Source organism: Chinchilla lanigera, unplaced genomic scaffold, assembly GCF_000276665.1.
Source record: "Chinchilla lanigera isolate Chin_1 unplaced genomic scaffold, ChiLan1.0 scaffold00066, whole genome shotgun sequence".
NCBI classification, from domain to species: Eukaryota; Metazoa; Chordata; class Mammalia; order Rodentia; family Chinchillidae; genus Chinchilla; species Chinchilla lanigera.
This window is the reverse complement of record NW_004955467.1, coordinates 11,643,776-11,661,312: the sequence shown is the minus strand read 5'-3', so window position 1 is coordinate 11,661,312 and position 17,537 is coordinate 11,643,776. Positions and strand designations below refer to the sequence as shown.

The window sequence follows — 17,537 nt, the reverse complement described above, 5'->3', positions numbered from 1 at the left end:
CCTTGCTGCTATAGCAGCTCTCCCAGAAACCCCTCTATAGGCTTAGCTTCTGATGTGACACCTTGTTTCCTGGGTTATGCCCTGGAATCCTGTTACTAATACCAAAGACAAAGGCAGTTGTGCCTATGAGTCAAGGTTCCTGGATGCTGAACAGTGCTGCCACTGTCCCCTTTCCAGAGGAAGGGGAAGTCTCCATTTATGCTATGGGAGGAGTCTTACTTCTTCCCACCCTCATTCTTCCCGTCATTGGAAAGATGGCTTCCAGAATGTACGAATGTGCACAACCCATAATTTCTAATTCTTTGTAATTAGATTAAGTGGATTTGGGGTTCATCATCTTATAATAAGGACCATCTTGGGTTTCAAATTCATCTACTTGGGCCCCTTCGATGTCCTCTACTTGGCAGCATTCTTATTTGAAATTCTTGCTGATTGACATATCTGCTGACTTTTCCTCATGGTTGGTTATTTCCTCTTATGTTCTGCAATGGTCAACTGTAAGCTCATCTTCACTGAGAATTTCCTGTGAGAACCCTTAATGCCTACGTCAGTGGGACAGCTCTCAAGAGAGATTTTGCATTGCCTCTGCCAGATATCTCCAGGTATCCCAGAACCAACTTTTATACTCAACCCCAAAACTCATACAAATGCAGGACTATAGTTACAAATTCTTACCAAAAAATTGTTTTTTCACCTGAAGCTCAAGTCAAAACAGATAAGCTTTCATTCTATCTCCCTGAACCGGTATGTGGTTTATTATTACTATGGTTTTTTATATCTAAGCTTCAGTAAAATTGAGTTCTATTGAAAAGTTATGCACAGGCTTCCATCCAGTTCACTGGATGAAAGGCCCAAGCCCTTCACTGCTGTCTTGCTTAGATGTTAAAACCTAGGCCTTGTGGCTACCTGAACTGCCAACTTCGCTTTACTGAAATCCAGGACACAGCATTGTTTCTTCCTCTTCCCACTGTGGTTCTGAGCTCACTTTTCGCTTCTGGACTGAGGGATTGCTTTATTTTCCTGCTAGTTGAGCGAGGGAGGGGAGAGGAAGGGGGTGTACGTGTACCAATTCCCCACAATGGATGTAATCATTAGATACTGCAAACATACTAATAAAAATAAAATTTTTTTTAAAAGTGGCAAAGATGTAGCTCAGTACAAAGGCCCCAGGTTCACTTCCAGGACTACCAAAAAAGTAAGAACTCAGTAGCTAAGATGCAATGGCTTAAAAAGTTTTTCAAAATACAGTGTGCTCATCAGCACCTAAGCCTATCATACGTCAAGTTGCATCTATGCAATTGTTATTTGTAAATGCAAGTAAATATTTTTTAAAACTAAAAAAATTGATACTGGTTAAATCTTATCCACATTTTTAGGGTGTTTTATAGATAGGGAACTTTTAGATTCTCAGGTCCGCCTACTGCTGAAAATCTAGGTTCTTCCCAGTGACGCTTTATAAAATAAACTAAACCGCAGAGAGAGGAAATGAGCTGTCTGAGGCCACACCGCGTGTCTGAGGCACACGCAGGCCTCCCACCAAGTTTCTCCTGCAAGGAACAAACAAAGACGTGCCTCTGTCATAAACTGAAACAATTGGGTTTCTGATGGACCCTCAGCCCTCTGCGCCTGCCAGGAGCTGGTCTCATGAACGTACAGGGAATGGAGGGTTTACTGCATGGGTTCTGCCCCGTGTAGCATGGACTTGAGGCTGTGGGCAGAGGCAGCTGGAGCGTGTGGGACATGCAATGCTCCAGGGAGGTTGGCCACTCACGCTTGTTGGCGCCCGGCTGCAGCATGTCCACTCGGTACACGGAGAGCCGGCCCACGGCCCCGCACATAGCGCCCTTCTCGCCCTTACACTCGTGGTTGCACTCGTTCAGCCCGACGCGCCCAGCTGGCAGCCGGTTCCCGCAGTAGCACTCTGCCCCAGCCTCCAAGCCGGCATACATGTAGGACCTGCGGGAGACCAAGGGGTGAGTCTGGACCGGCGCCCCGAGCATGGGCTGAGGTCCTAATTACAGGAAAGTACAGGTCAGGCAGTGCAGCCGGGTCTGGAGAGATAAGGTCTGCACTTGAAGCTGAGGGGAAGTCTCAAGTCTCACTGGACAGGCAGGGGTCATAACCATCAGCACAAGGCTGGCCTGAGGAATCAGTCTTCATCCTGAAGTAAAGGTCATCTAAGTTCAGGAACCAGTTTTTCCTTTGTAATACACATTTTGGCCACACTGGTCTGTCTTGAGCCATCCATGTTACAGGTTTTGATGGAACAAAATCAGTGGTGTGCTGGGAAACTGGTTCTGGTAGGGGCCGGGCAGGTCCTGTAGGTAGCGCCTGCCAATTGCTGTGGTGGAAACACTTTCACCATAGTCACCGGTTCACAGCTGCTCTCAGAACTGAAGTTTGTCCCAGGCACCCCCTGGTGTGACACACCAGCCACACAGCACATCCTGTTTTAAAGACCTGCTGCATGTCCCTTCTCCTCGGCCACTTCTTCACCTACTTCCCCTGATGTAATTATAGCTGTAGACAAAAGAGACCTGAGATGGAACCTGTTACATAAAGCACAGCACTGCACTGAGAGAACACAGTCAACCTTTTTAAACTCCCTTCTCAGTGGATCCTAGTGTAAGAAGCCCAGACCGAGAGCCCACACAGAAGCATCCAGTCCCTGTGGGGCCACTGGCTAGCTGTGAGATCCTGATGTCACTTCCTACATCTAAGTGTCAGTTTCCTTAACTGTTAGGAGACTAAAATGAGACTGTTTTGTCCTCAGCTTTACCTAGGCTACAAAGCATTTAAGTAGGGACCTTATCCTTTGTTTTTCTAGTCTCAGTTTTGTCATCTATAAAATGGGGATAATTAATTTCTATCTAGGGGCTGTGAGGTTTTACATGACATAAAATGTATTAAAGAATCTAGGGAGATAAAACAGATGAAGAGTAGCCTGCTTACGCCATTCTGTCTCCTACACACGTGTGCATGTGTACACATGGTAAATTGTGACTGTCACAGTGATAAGGCCCATTCCCTGGCACCTAACTACTGGGTAAGCCAGCAATATCAGAAAAGGAAAATCTTGTTATAAATGCAAGATAGGAACACTTGTCCTGCCAGAAGTGGAAAAGGCCTCAGAAAAATCTATGTTAAAAGTCTTCATTTTATTTCACACAAAGAGAAAACTGAGGCTTGGGGAAGGAAGAAAACTCATCAAAGTCAAACAAGAAGTCCTTGGAACAACTGGATTAGAAGTCAGGTCTCTTGACACTGGCCCAGAGCCCATGCCATCTGCCAATGAGCTCCCTCTGGATAACCGAGAGCAAACTGATTGCAGTCTCACTACACTAGGGCAGCTGACTGCAGCCAAGGCATCACCGGCTTGGGGACCGAGTCCTGCTTCGTCTCCAGGGCAGCCAGCAGCAGTGGGCCCAGCACTTACCGCTCAGCACATGCGTCCTGGCAATGGGCAACTGTCATCTTCCTCAAGTCATAGAACACCGCCCCCTTCAGGGTTCTCTCCTGGCCTTCGTCACTGAAGCATCCGAGGTAGGTTCCTGTAGGGAGGCAAGCGGCGATCAGAGGCCCAGGAGAGGCTTCACCCTTAGGGAAGGCCAGGGACTCTCCAGCCCTCCTGGCCTAGGTACCTCTCAGGGAAACACAGAGGGCGAGGGCCACAGTCCGACTTCCCCTCGGTGTGGGAGCCAAGCAGGCAGCTGGACTTCTCCCACTTGTTTATATCCTGCCCTTTTCTCAGTTAATGGCCCACTGTCCTGTTCCCCCAGCTCTGCCAGAAGCCCAGCAGCAGCCTGGCTACTGCTCTCTGCCACCACTCCCCAAGTGCCCATGTCTGCATTTAGGTTTTTTAAATTCACTATTATTATTTAGTTGTATACATTGCAGGGCATAGTTTGATCATCCAATATGATGTACAGTGATCAAACCAGGGTACTTAGCATTTCCATCTTCTTAACTATTAAAAAATCTTTTTATTTACCTATTTATTGGATGGTTTAATAGCCTCCCATGGCCCTCACCACCTCCTCCCCATCCCTGCTCCCTGTGCCTCTCCAAGAGAAAATTCTCCATGGGGGCTGGTGGGAAGATTGATAGTCTGTAATCAGGGAAAAGCTGACAGTAGCTGACATAAAGATTTTTCAAAATGGGGGAGCTATGTTTATAAAGACATTTGATGCCCGCTGTTGGAGTGTGTAAGCAGCGTCTAGGAGAATATAGATGGGGTCTTATGTGGGAATCAGTGGGGCCAAGAGGCCACGGAGCCCTCTGCAGTTTCATTGGCACATCCACCAGTGACAATAGGGGATGACACGAGGCAGGGTTGACACTGACCTGACCAGGCAGGGGCCAGTGGAAGTCAGATCAGTCCTGCCCTGTCCCCCTGGGGAAGGAAATGCCTTGCGGAGATGTACAGAAAACTCAGAGAACTGGAGTACAATCCACACGCGGCATCAGGCATGTAAATGTCACACACTCCAGTGTTTTGAAGGAATCACACACACGAGGGTTCTGAAGGAATGGCGCTTTGAGAATTTGCAAACATGCCACCACATGGTCCCCAAGCTGTGAACGCATACCCACAATAGCTGTGCGGAGATCTGGATTGGGCAGCTGTGATAAAGATGTCACACATCTCCCCAAAACCTTAAGCATTCAACTATGGATGCCTCTGAAAGGTCACCTGTGGTGTGCATGCCTCCAGAGAAATTAGGTTGTCCTGGGAAGGCAGGTCAAAGGCTTCTAGGCAGCCTGTCATTCCCACATGGCATTTTGGTGAGGAGCAAAGTCCTGATGGCCTAATGCTTCCCAAGCTCCCTAAGGGCAGGGAAAACTCACTTTTATTCCTGCCAAGAATGTGGCCCAGGGCCACATGCTGAGGGGCAGGGAGGAGTGGGTTCACTGTCCTTTCGCTCTTGGGGCCCTCGGCAGGCGGTGGTTTTCACATGTATGAGCACTGCCACACCGCATTCCACCTCTGACTTTGCTGTCACTTTAACCATCTGTGCCTCAGTTTCCTCCACAAATGTTGACACCTAAACCTCCCTTACTCAGGCTCGTTTCTCCTGCCCCACCCTTGCATCCATCACTGTTTCTCCTTCAAGTCCACTCTGGGCTTCCTGCCCCCTTGAAGGCTGAGACCTGGACTCTAGTCAATCCGGCCTCCCTTTTCTCTGGATTTTTGTCTGAATAACTCATCTGTCGGCCACGTCCTTGCCACTGACTGCTGCTATTAAAAATCTTCTAAATCCGTGTCTTGGCTTTGCAACATGACTGGAGCCTCTTGGAGGGCAGGGGTTATGCCTGCCTTCACCCTAGCTGGTGACTCATCAGGGTTAGGCGCAACGTCAACGTCGACCCCTAACTGAGCAGCAGGTTACAGCTCCTAAGAACCACACCGGGACGTCTTGTGGGTGCAAGCGTGGGCCAAATGCAGGGAGGGGATGGGCCTGTTGTCTGTACTGAGTGCAGTTCCCAGGGCTTTAATTTAAGAAAGGCATACCCAAGGAGAAAAACGACGGGTGCAAGATCCAAAGAACCGAAAGACCCTCAGATCAGAGGACACCAGGGCTGAAGAGTGAGTGCACACCCACCTTCTTTCATATCTGTCAAAAGTCTGGCGCCCCTCACCAAGATATGAGCCTCCTGGGGCCACCTTCATGGAGGGATGCTCATCAGCACCTGTGGCCATACCCAGTGTACTGAGCACAGCACCTGCTATTTCCCTTTCCCGGGACTGCTAGCTTCTCTCTCCTGTAAGCTTCAGGACTGCGGCACACAGCATGCATCACTGCAAAACCCCACCCAGGGCAGTGGGCATGCATTTTTCTCCTTTGTCTGCTTAGTAAAAGAAAACTACTACATGAGAAATTTCTGATGAAAGAAGAAAGTTCATTACTGCTTTCAATTAAACACTCAAAACATTTATCATTGTAATTGGAAAATTTAACCACAAGGTTCTAAAAGTGCCTGGGCTCAAAACTTTCCAAGGCTGAGGCAGAAACAAGACATATTTCTGGGCAAATGAATCGAAAGAGCCTTTGGGAAAAGACTGGCTTGGATTTAAATCGCAGTTCCATCACTAGCTACCTGTGTAACCTGGGATGTGCAGTTTGTCCTCTATGAATCTCAGTTTCACCATCTGTGAAATGGGAACACGGTGCCAATGCCATGGATTGGTTGTGAGAATTTCATAAGACCAATTCCCTCTGGTTTTTTTCATATATCAGTTACTATTTTTCCCTTAGTAAACTTACCAATCCAGTGTCTAGCACTGGGATTGGTATAGAAGTGCTCAGTAGCAATCATTTTTATTATTATTATTATTTTTATTATTCATAGATCATTATTAATAACGAAAATTTCCCAATGACTTTTATTTCCCTGAAACAAATTCTTCACCATTAAAATAGTGAGAACACTGCTCACACCAGAAGGCTGTGTCAAGATGAAATTAAATGAGGGGACAGATTACATCTATACTAAACCACTATCATTTTTCTGATCCTACATTCTAACCGGGGACCTAGTGTGACAAGGAATCAGCAAACATCAGTTGAATAATTAGCACATTAATAAAGGAGAGAAAAAGCAGTTTCTAGCAGGCAGGCTCGGTTGATGTAAACACAAGGGGTGGCCAGGAGTTACTGCCTGGCCAGTTATGGGCCTGACTAGGGTGGAGAGGAAGCCCCCGCCCGGCTCCTTCTCCTGTGTGGCCAGGACTTGAGATGTAGATGGTCCCTCTGGTTTGTGAGTAGCAGGTGAGCCCTTTTACCCTGAAACATAACTGATGGTTTTCCTAACTTCCTGACAGAGGCAAGAGTACACAGAGAAGAAAGAACTTTCGAGGGATACGCTGGGACACATCCCCAGGCGGATTTATTACTTTCGGCTGATATCGAGGTGATGCATTATTGTCTGTGACTCCACATCTGTTCATTTGCACATCAAAATGGACAAGCCGTGAGGCTATTAACGATGGCTTTGGAGATATTGGAATGTCTTTGGAAATTACTATCAATAAAAAACAAACTGGCTATGGAGAAGTTACTATTTTTCCCTTAGTAAACTTACTGACATTTTATTCCATTATGGATGTTGTCCAAGGTATAATGAAATGCTCCGTGATTGATGGAGCCTCCTGCAGCTTCCTCAGCTCGCAGGATCCCCTTTCAGGAGCGTGGCGGGTTGCCCAGGCCGCAAAGAGGTGCTTGCTTTGTCTGCAGCCCCAGCAGCTCTACTGAGGGCTGCATTCTGGCCCACTCTCCACCACTGAGTCCTGCCTGCCTGCACAGGAAGCCCAGACCCTAGGGCCCCTGGAGGGCTACTGGACCGGCACCCTGCTGTCCCATTTTCTCTGAAGACCTCCAGCCATGTCACACAGGGCCTTCCCCAGACAGGCTTTTTCATATTCTGCAGGGACAGCAAATTCTTCCTTAAATCCTGGGGTATATTCAAAATATTTAACAACCCATGGTGTCAGGGACCATTCAGAAATGCTATTACAGCACTTACCCAGGGTGCCCTGTGGTCCCTGGTGTTAGTCCTTTCCTTCCTGGGTCATGGAGAAGCAGTCAAGAGTACAGAAGACACCCCAGAGGCTAAGAGCAGGAACTATCAGCTGGTGTGGAAGTGTTCCTAGCTGCCTGAGAAAACTGTGCTGTCGGATAGCAGCTGAGTGTCTGCCCTGCTTACATCTAACCATAATCTCTCCGGTATTTACTGGAATCCCTTCTGTCACCACTTTAAGTCACTGGAGGTAACCACCGCTTTATAGTATCACATTTAGTCTTCAAAATAACCCTAGAGTATGTTGTCTCCATGTGCATTTCAGAGCAACCTGGGGAAATCAGTGAGATGCCCAAGGTCACCCAGCAAAGTTGTGGCTGAGCCAGGATTCAAAACCAGGTCTGTCGAAACTCAAAGCTGGAGCTCTAGATGACTGACTCACACAGCTCAGCTTGGAGTCTCGTGGAATCCCAGACAGGAAGTGAACAAAACCCAGCACACTTTACATCCCAGGCCCTACAGAGCAGAAGAAGGTACAATCTGTCAAGGCCATCAACCTGCAGGGTCTACTTCTCCAGCTGCCACAGAGCCAGACAAAGGGGACACCAATTCCTGAACCTGGGTCCAAAGACACCACTGAGCACCTACCTCGGCTGCGGATGGCTGATCTGGGGGCCTCGGGACCCAGGGTGGGTGACCCATGTGGATCATTCACGAAGTGGTGGAACCAGCGGCGCCGCACTGAGCTGCGGTTTCTCCGGGGCCAGCGGAGCCCAGGTGGGAGCCGGGCCAGAGGGCTCTGCAACACGTCCATGTTGAGCAGCAGGTCCGAGCTGACCCGGGAGTCCTGGAGGCCTCTGCTGTCCAGCAGGCCCACGCCCAGTGCCACAGTGGCCACCGGCAAGGCCTGCAGCGTGCCAGGTGCCCGGGGGCTCTGGGGGAGGGCCATGCGGGCCCGCTGCAGCAGCAGCAAGGTACCGGTCATCAAATAGGCAGCTGTGAGGAAGAGCAGCAGGAATTGCGTTCTGCGGAGAAACTTCTGGAGTCGGAAGAAAGGTTTGGCCATACCCTTGGGCAGCAGGGCTCCCGGCTGGAGCCTAGGGATGGCTCCTAGCACCCGGGAAGGAGGGAGGCCAGGGCCTCCGGGGGTGTCATCCTCGCATACTGGCTCCTGGCACCTGCCTGGGTTCCCCTAGGCTACCGTTACTGCACCATGTCCTGCAGGCGTTCAGAGGGCACCATCACTTCTCACCAGCAGCCACAGGGCCGGCAGCTGCAGCTTCTGCGCAGGAGTCAGGAGCTTTCCCATCCCTGACCTCTACTGCCTCTCACCTTCTGGCTTGGAAACCTGGGAAAACGGAGAAAGAGTATTAGATGTAACCGCAGAATCTGCCCCGCTTCACTGGCCCATGACTGAATCATCAAAGGGGCCAGCAGTGTTGCAGGAGCCCTGGACACAGGACTGCGTTCAGGCCCCGGCTCTGCCACTGGACAGCTTTGTGACAAACTGCTTTACCTCTCTGGGTCTCAGCTTCCTCATCTATAAAATGGAGATAATGCTCTGCTCTTGAATAGTGCTGCAAGTCCTAGGATAATAGCAATAGCAACAAGGAGAAGAAAAACCAAGGGCAGCTTCTTACTAAGTCCTTTACTGAGACCTGGGTACTCAGCTAAACATGTTACACTCTGTCTTATTTAACCAGTCCAGTGTGGCAGATACTCTAATATGCCCAGTTTGCAGGTGTGGGAATTAGCAAATGGAGGCAAAGTAATTTTCCCAGTCACACAGTTGGGAAACACAAGAGCCAGGGTTTTGAACACCTGCTATTCAGATCCCATCCTCATGAAAAAGCCAGTCTGTAATGAGACACCTGCATATATAAGTATACTTTAGGGTAGGCAGTGTATACAGCAGGTGCTAGATACATGCATGCAATAAGCTGACTCCAAAGTGTGTATTGGGACTGCGAGCTGTGTCCTGGAAGATTTTACAGATACTGGTAGCTGGCTCTCACAAAGTAAGGCCCCAAGGGAGAGAGTAGGTTTCAGGACCTTGGTGCCAGAGCCAAAGAATGAGGACAGCACTGAGGCTGGGGCACCTGGTGTAGAGAAGGCAGAAGGGTTTCTGAGCAGCACTCCAGCCCCATGGTCCCCTGCTCCTCAGGAAGCAGCGCTCCATTTGGGATCCGGTTCCCACTGGCGGAGCCTCTGAAGTAAGCTGTTAGGGTTGGCAGAGGGCTCTACAGCTGCTGCGAGCTGGGCTGCCGTGTGAGGAAGGCCCTCAACACAAAGAGCAGGCTTGTCCTAGAAGAAAGGGCCCCAGAAGCGTGACTAAGCCGCTGCCCGTAACTAACGTGGCCTGGGACCCATGCCAGGTTCATGCAGCCCGTTCAATGGTTGCTCTGTGTGCCACTGGGGACAGACGGACAGTGGGAGAAGAATGACAATGTTTGGGCTCTGGGGCTGGCATTCTAGGCCCCCAGAGAAGCAGCCTGGGCCAGCATGACCCTTCCTGAGTAAGTGCTGAGGGTGTTCAGGTTCCAGGGCTCCAGGGAGGGCAGAGACGTGGGAACACAGGTTGGCATGGGCCTGGTAATCAGCAAATGAAGGTAGAATTAAACAGAAGCAGGGTGCCATTTGAGAAGGGTCTAAGAGCCTTTGTTTTCTCTCTAAGCTGTGTATCTGACAGGCCCACCCTAGAGAGCCTCAGATTTGTAAAACCATGGAGAAAATCCTACGAAATCCTGACTGATCTCTCTGCCTCCAGCTTTGGCCCTGCCAATCCATCTTCCACAAGGCTGCAAGGGTGATCCTTCTAACACGCAAATCTGCTCATGGTGCTCCCCTGCTTAAAACCCCTTTCAATGGGGCCCTGGGGCTTTGGGGATAATCTCCAAGCTCCTTAGCTTGATGTACGGGGTCCCTTTCATGATCTGGCCCGGCCAACCTGGGCTCTTTCCAGGCCCTTTCGGCTGTACCTCCACCACCATGTTCCAGCACAGGCACCAACAACCACAGCACCTGTGCCTTTGCCTTTATGTCTCTTCCTCCCTTTACCTGGTCAATTTCTGTGCGGCCCCGAAAGTTCAGCCTAAGTGTCAGTTCCTTCCCCGTGCTCCGTGGGGGAGAATCCCTGACTACCACCCACCCACAGGCATAGATTCCTTGGTTGCCCCATAGCTCATGTTGATCCCTATCTGAGCACACTCCATAGCAGGATGATTAGCACTGTCCATCTCCTCAAGCATCCTCAGAGGACTCTGATCACCTCAAGGGGAGAAGCCATCCTCTGTTCATGTTTGTCACTCTGGCCCCCAGTCTGAGGCATGGTACAGCGTGGCTGCTCAGTGAGCTTTGTGAATGTGATTTTTCAATTAATGGGAGCACAGAAAAATAAACAGGTCCTGATAATCAGAAACCTGCACCTATGGGCTCAGACCTCAAATGCCACTCATCCAGAGCAGGGGCGAAGCCTACAATCTGGGGAAGAGGGAGCAATGCATGGCAGTCAAAGGACGCAGCTCCACAGCTGACATCTTTCAGGAACAGGGCACTATATGGGCTTTATGTGGTATCCGTTCCATCCAGTAATTCCATGAAGAGGGCTTCCCAGGTGTGTTTGTAAAAGCGTTCTAGTTAAAGGATGTCGGGATCCTATCAGTGAAAAATCCAGAAAACTAAAATGAAAGGTGAGAGGTGGCATTCTCACTAGGAAAGAAAACTGCTGCTCATATGGAGGAGTAAGGTATGGTCCCGGAGTTCAGAATTTTAAAGGCAAGGCTGTAATGTCCATATGCAGTCTATAACTCAGACTTGGATACCTGATACAAGCAGGACCAAGGCGTGCTAGGGTGGGCAGCTGGGGCTGATCCGTCAGGAGTCAGTCTCACTCGAGCTCTTCAGGTGCTTCCCAAGGCTTGGTGCTGCCCCTTCCAAAAGGTCTCCCTCGGTCTGGCAAGGTGTCCGCTAAGCACTGTGAGGCAAATGCCACTCTCAAGACAGAGTTCCACGGCCCAGGTCTCCTGTAAGGCAGACCATCATCTCCAACTTTTAAAATGGCAAAGCTGTCCCCATGCAAGGACCCTAGCCAAGGCAGGCAGGGCGAACTATATGTTCAAAGCATCAGGAACCGGTCTCCTTGCCCTAGACTTTCACAGCACTTTACCACCAAATTCCCATTTGCAAATTGTCCTCCGTTCACTGCCATGGTCACCACTCCATGAGGTTGACATTACAGCCCTCCCGGGGGGCACAGATCACACCTGATTTACCTGCATGTCCCCAGATCTCAACACACAGCCAGGAGGGCAGTGATCAGAAATGTTTGTTGAGTGTCAGAACAAAGTGGCAGTGGGGAGACGTGAACATGGGCACAAGGGTTCACTGCCAGGCTATGCGGTGAGAAAGAGAGCAGAACCAGCTGAAAATCGGGCAAGGATCGAGCCAGTGCCTGTCTGGAAGGTCATGGGAAGTGCCCACTTCCCACCCCAAACCCAGCAATTCTTCCATTAGAGCAGCCTAGCTCAGACAAACTACTGTCTGGCGCAGAGCCCCAGGCTCCTCATCTGTTAAATAGGTATAAGCAGATATTACTGTGGGATGAAACCAGGGAGTGGATGTGACACTTCTATTACCTACTGTGGCATGTACTGGCTATAAATGCAAAATAGGTGAGTAAGTACCAACTGCAGGACAGCCCTATAGCAGCACTGTCACTGGTAAAATCAGTCTCAGTGGCCCCTGCCCTCCCTCTGAGTACCCCCCCACCAATGCTTGAAGCTGATACCTATGCTGAGACTGCTGTTTTTTTCAGTGCCACCATAGATTAAGCTTTGCAGCATTAGTAAACAGGTTAGATTGGCTGCGTACCTCACTGGCACCATCTCCTTTACTCTACATAGCGGGAGCCCTGCTTCCTTATGCTTAAGAGCTGAGGTCTGTCCCTAACCTTAGCAAGGTAACACTCAGTGCCCAAGATTAGCCTATCAGGGCCAATAGTGAGACCCGAGCCACCTGCTCCCGGAGCCCCCCCTTGTGCCCATGGAACTTCCTGTCTCTCTCCCTACCCCAACTCCAGCTTTGCATGAGGCAAGATTTATTCTTGAAAGGAGTTTTGTGTGCTTCTCTCAGCAGATTTTGAACTCATGCCAAGCTGAAGCTCCTGGAGATGATGCTACACATGGTGTCTGCTGAGCCAAACCTTCCAGACGCTGCCATGTGGGTAAGTGTCCCAGCCTCCTGGGGCCAGTGGGAAGCGGCCTCAGAGCCCCTCCCCCCGCCTCTGGAAGTCTCCATGTTCTTCTCCAAGGTGAAGCGTTCCCCAAGGGTTCTTGCCAGTGTAACTCCGCTCTCAGAGCCACACAAGGCACTTTGCAGAGAGGCTAGTGGACCCACTGCACCCTTGCCTGAGGCTTGGCCCTGCTGAAAGGGAGCATGTGAGCTAGGTAAAAGTGCCCATCCATCACCCTGCTCATTGCCTTCCAGAGGTCTTGGAGTTATTCTAGAGCAAAGTAAGGCCTGAGGAGAGGGACCCTGAGTTCCCTCTCAGGAGTGAGGAGGATGAAATAATTACAGAGGGGCTTCTACGAGTGTCAGGGAAGGAGCAGGGGCCTACGGCAGGTGGGACTCAGCAAACCTGAGCGCCAGAGAGGAGGAGGAGGGGGCAGATGGCACCTGCCTCTCAGCCAAGCTGGGGACAGAGACGGAAGGGTGGCAGCAGGGAGAGGAGGCCGTCCCTGGAACTGGCCCAGGTGACCAACAGGCTCTGGGTTCAGTCATGTGATCCCACCCTGCTTTATTGTCTTGCCAGAGAGCAGGAGCAGCGGAGAGGAGAAGGAACTTGGCCAGTGCAGCCACTGCAGCAAAGGCCATGAACACCTCTTAACTCAGAGCTGTGCACTCTGAACAGGGCAAGAGTGGGGCCCAGCTGCTTGCTTTCCAGACAAGCAAATCAGCACCCATGTCCCAGCAACTCAGAGCCCAGCCTCAATGACCACCAAACAGGACCACAGTGAAGCCACACATGGGAGCCTCCAGCTGGGTGACCCCCCATCTTTCCCCTCTCTGACCTCTGCCTCTGGCCCTTCCCAGGCTCAGGCATTATGTGCTAACCACAATGTCCCTGGCCAGCTTGAGAGGCTTAAAGCCCCTCCCCACCGCCGCAGCGCATGCACGCCTTCCTGTCAGTGAGGGATGCCGGTACCCCATCTCAGCACTCTGAAATGCTTCCAGTCCACCAAGACTTAACCTCAAGGCTACTTCTATGATGTTTCCCTGATGCCTGGAACAGGGCTCTTCAGAGCTGACAGTGAAACTAAATGCTGTCATGATGATGACTGTGACTGGGTATTGTGTTCTACCTTGAGTCAGGCCGCCTGCTAATGTCCCCAAGCCCCCTCCCAGCATGCAGGCCCCTTGCAGGGGTAGTCAGTGCCTCTGCTGCCTCTGAGACCACTGTGCTCACTCCAGGATCCCGGGCACCTACGCCCCAAAGGCTGAGAAAGGGAGCAAGAAACCCACTAAACACAAACCTACTGCTCTTGGCAGGTATACAGCCTGGGGACTAGGAACGGGGTGCAGTCTCTGTCTTTGAAGAAGCAGATCTCTATCATTTAAGCTTTAAGAAGGAAAAGATTCAAAATCTGTTGTGCAAAAGACGTAAAGCAATAGTTAACTAGCTGGTATCATTCCCACATTGTATACCTATTTCAAACATCACATCATTCCCCATTTATGTATACAGCTGCGATTCGTCAATCACAAGAAAACATACAAAAAATGAGAAAGGTCAAAGCTCCATTCACTACAAATGGGGAACAATCTTTCAGTAAACCTATTGCTAAAGTTCATATAATAATAAATTTTATATGCCACATTTGAGAGTGCAAAGTACTTTTACATACTATTAAGTGTGTTGGCTGAATGAGCAGATGAACCAATGAATGAATGATCTTCCCACAAACTTAGGAAGTTATTATATTATGAATCATTATCCCCATTATATAGGTACAGAATGTGAGCCAGAGAGAGGTTCAATTATCTTGAACAAAGGCAAACTACTGCGAGACAGAACTCAAGTTTTCTGATTCCAAGTGTGCGGTATCATCTGCCATCTCACATGGCCTTTATTTTCTCAACATCAAATGCGGATCCTTCCAAGCACTGTGCCGGGGGCTGGGGCTTCAAAGAGACACAGCCCCATGTGGGGACTAGCATTTTCCTTTTGTTCGATTGGGAGCTCATCCCACTCTTTCCAGAGCCAATCACAAACTCTTCTGGACTAATTCTGAGCTATCACTCCAGCAGCACCCTAACCCTAACCCTAATTGGTTCATTTGTTCATGTGTTTTTTCCACCTGCATGCTCTCTGAGGCCCAGCTCAGAGTGTGACAGGTGAAGAGATGTTCAAACTCCACTGAGGAATGTGGATAAATGTGAGCTAGTGAGTGGAGCACCCTGCCAAAGTCAGCCCTGTTCTCTCTGGCCCAGTGTCTGCCACTGGGGTGGGGACTCCAGCTATGGAAGGGGGGCCAAGACACTCCAGGGGCATTTCTGTCCTTAGGACCTTGATGGTCCCTTTGTGAAGGCAGCCACCCTCTGCGAGGGGGCTAACATCTGCAGGGGTTTCTGGTAGTGTGGGAAGGGAAGTGGAGGGGAAGGGTCTTAACACATACCAAGGGATACACTGCATTGTATAGCTTAAAAAATTAATCTAGTCCATTCCTCCATCCATTTCTCAAGTCTACACCAGGAGGGAGGGGGTGCACAAGGAGGTAGGGCCCTACCCATTTCCCTGAAGTGGCACACTTCTGATCATTTTTCAGGGCACAGGTCAACATGGTGGTATTAAAGGCAAGATGAGGAGACATTACATCCAACAATAGGAAGCAAGATCATGAGGCTCATGATCTTGAAAAAGCAGTGGAAGGGCTTGTTCACCCTACTCATTCCCCAAAGGAAGAGGGCAGGCTGCAGCCCAGCCTGACTCCAGGTATTGGGACTCAGTTCTGCCCCTGCTGGTGTATATCATTATCATTCTCACGGATAAAGACACTGAAGATCTAACCACAGTCTGAGCTCCCCCATATCTTGAAGTCCTTGGCCTTGATCTCACGGAAGTTCCACAGAAAGGATAGAGAACTTGTCTCACCAAGACTGAGCAGAGTATGAGCCAGATGGGAATACCAGCTGGGAGTGTCGACAAAGAGAAATACTGTGCACAGATATGATTTGATCTGGGCCTGGAGGCTCTGAGCTACCTGCTTGCACCAACTCTACAAGGATCCAGCTCTGTGACTCACTGACTTGGTCTGCAGAGCTGCGGCTGAACCGGCCAGGCTGAGGCTGAGGCTTAGCAGCAGGCCAACCAGTGGCCCAGATTACCCTCTTCTGCCTGGTGAGCTAACAGGACGGAGGGACAGGAGTCTGGCCTTCTGCTTAACCCAGGCTTCTCTTCACTTTTGACCACATGTGCTGCAAGGTACTAAGTGCCCCCTGAAAAGAGGGATCCCTTGCCTTTCCCATAGGACCTATGAGAACAAACCTGCTGAGGCCTAGAAGATGTAGCTGCAGGTGACAGCCACTGGCTTCCTGTGGGGAAGATCAGGTAATCAGGCTGCCCACCCACCCAGCCACCAGCCAAGCTGCCTTCAGCCACTGGGTCCCTGGGACAGGTCTGCTGTTCCTCCTAGAAACTCCTAGCTTTCCTGGAAGCTCCTTCTCCAGGTGACTGCTGAGGGCCGTGTGTGTGTGTGTGTGTGTGTGTGTGTGTGTGTGTGTGTGTGGCGGGCAAGTCTGGGAGAAACAAACCCATTCCTACCTGCAGGAAGACCACCCCTTGCGCTCTGTCCAGCACTTAGAGCCATCCAGTAAGGGAGGGGCTGTGCACAGGACAGGGTCAACCAGCATGAGGTCTCCTCTAATTCACTCCCCACCAGCTTGTGCCGGATAACCTAGTAGTTCAAAGAAAAGGTGCTCATTTTGATCCCAAACACAGGTGCAAACATGGGACAGTGCAAGTGCCTCCTGCAACCCAAGCACAACTGTTCCAGCAACAGGAGGGATGAGGCATCTGAGGCTACAGAACTACCCAGTCTGTCTATCCCGGGAGCAGTGGCCAGGGGGCTGGAAGCTAGGGCAGGGTTATGGCGTTGGAACCTCCACACCAACCCTAAACGGGTCAGCAGAGGGGACAGAGGTCACTCTCCCTGTCCCCACCTTCCCACGGGAGAGCCAGCACCGATCAGGTATCACGTGTGATGCACAGATGCTCAGGAAACAGGCGGCGAGACTGCCCTGAGGCAGGGGACCCTGCCAGGGACACTTCTGAGGATCAAAAGAAAACTCGTGAGCAGAACCCAGTCGTGAGTCTCCGTCCACACCTAGGAAGATGCAAAGCTCTTTATCGCGTAATCTTCCGAACATAGTACATACGCTTCGATTCTGCCTCTACCTCTGTTCAAGTTCACCAAGAGAGGACAGGAACCCTCCGCTGACCGGAAGCCTGGCTCGGTAGCGGAACGAGGAGCTGCTAATGGTGAACGTCTCCGCCTAGGAGGGAGGCAGTGCGCACCCCAAATCCTGCCCTGGCCCCCTCAGGGGTCCTTCCGCGGCGCCCTCCCCAGAAGGAGACCGTCGTTGACACTGCCGGTGGGGGAACCAGGCTTGTGCAACTGCCCAGCGCACCCCAGACCCGGCCCGATTGTGGCGTAGCGCTACCCCGACAAGCACTCGCTCGCACTCCCGGTCCCTGGCCGAGCGGCCCCAGCTCCGGAAGGGCGCCCCCCCGCCCCACGCCACCCCGAAGCCCCAGCAGGTGCAGCCTTGCCGCGCTCTCAGCCGCCTCTACACAAACTTGTTTGCCCGCATCAAGGGAGACCCAGTTCGCAGCACGCAGAGGGTCCCGGCTGGGGCACCCAGGACTTAGGACTCACCCCACGATCGCGGCCGGCTGGGTGCCCGCACCGGCGGCCACACGCCCGCCTCCCGGGGCGCCGAGCCCGCAGCCCCGCAGTGCCCGG

The 17,537-nt window shown here is 51.1% G+C and overlaps 1 protein-coding gene across 2 annotated transcripts in view; it reads right to left on the bottom strand.

Moving 5' to 3' along the window:
• The window catches only part of Wscd1 (WSC domain containing 1), a 41,948-nt gene that overhangs the window by 22,953 nt on the left and 1,458 nt on the right, over positions 1 to 17,537 (bottom strand). Inside the window, exons 1-4 of one of the 2 annotated variants that reach the window (XM_005399659.2) lie at positions 16,951 to 17,293; positions 8,167 to 8,866; positions 3,437 to 3,551; positions 1,772 to 1,956 (exon numbers count right to left, since the gene is read on the bottom strand). In XM_005399659.2, the coding sequence (XP_005399716.1) occupies positions 1,772 to 1,956; positions 3,437 to 3,551; positions 8,167 to 8,584 (718 nt within the window). In that variant the 5' untranslated portion in view covers positions 8,585 to 8,866; positions 16,951 to 17,293. Of the gene's footprint in view, positions 1 to 1,771; positions 1,957 to 3,436; positions 3,552 to 8,166; positions 8,867 to 16,950; positions 17,294 to 17,537 lie in introns of those variants that run through there. The other variant, XM_005399657.2, reaches the window with a different exon arrangement.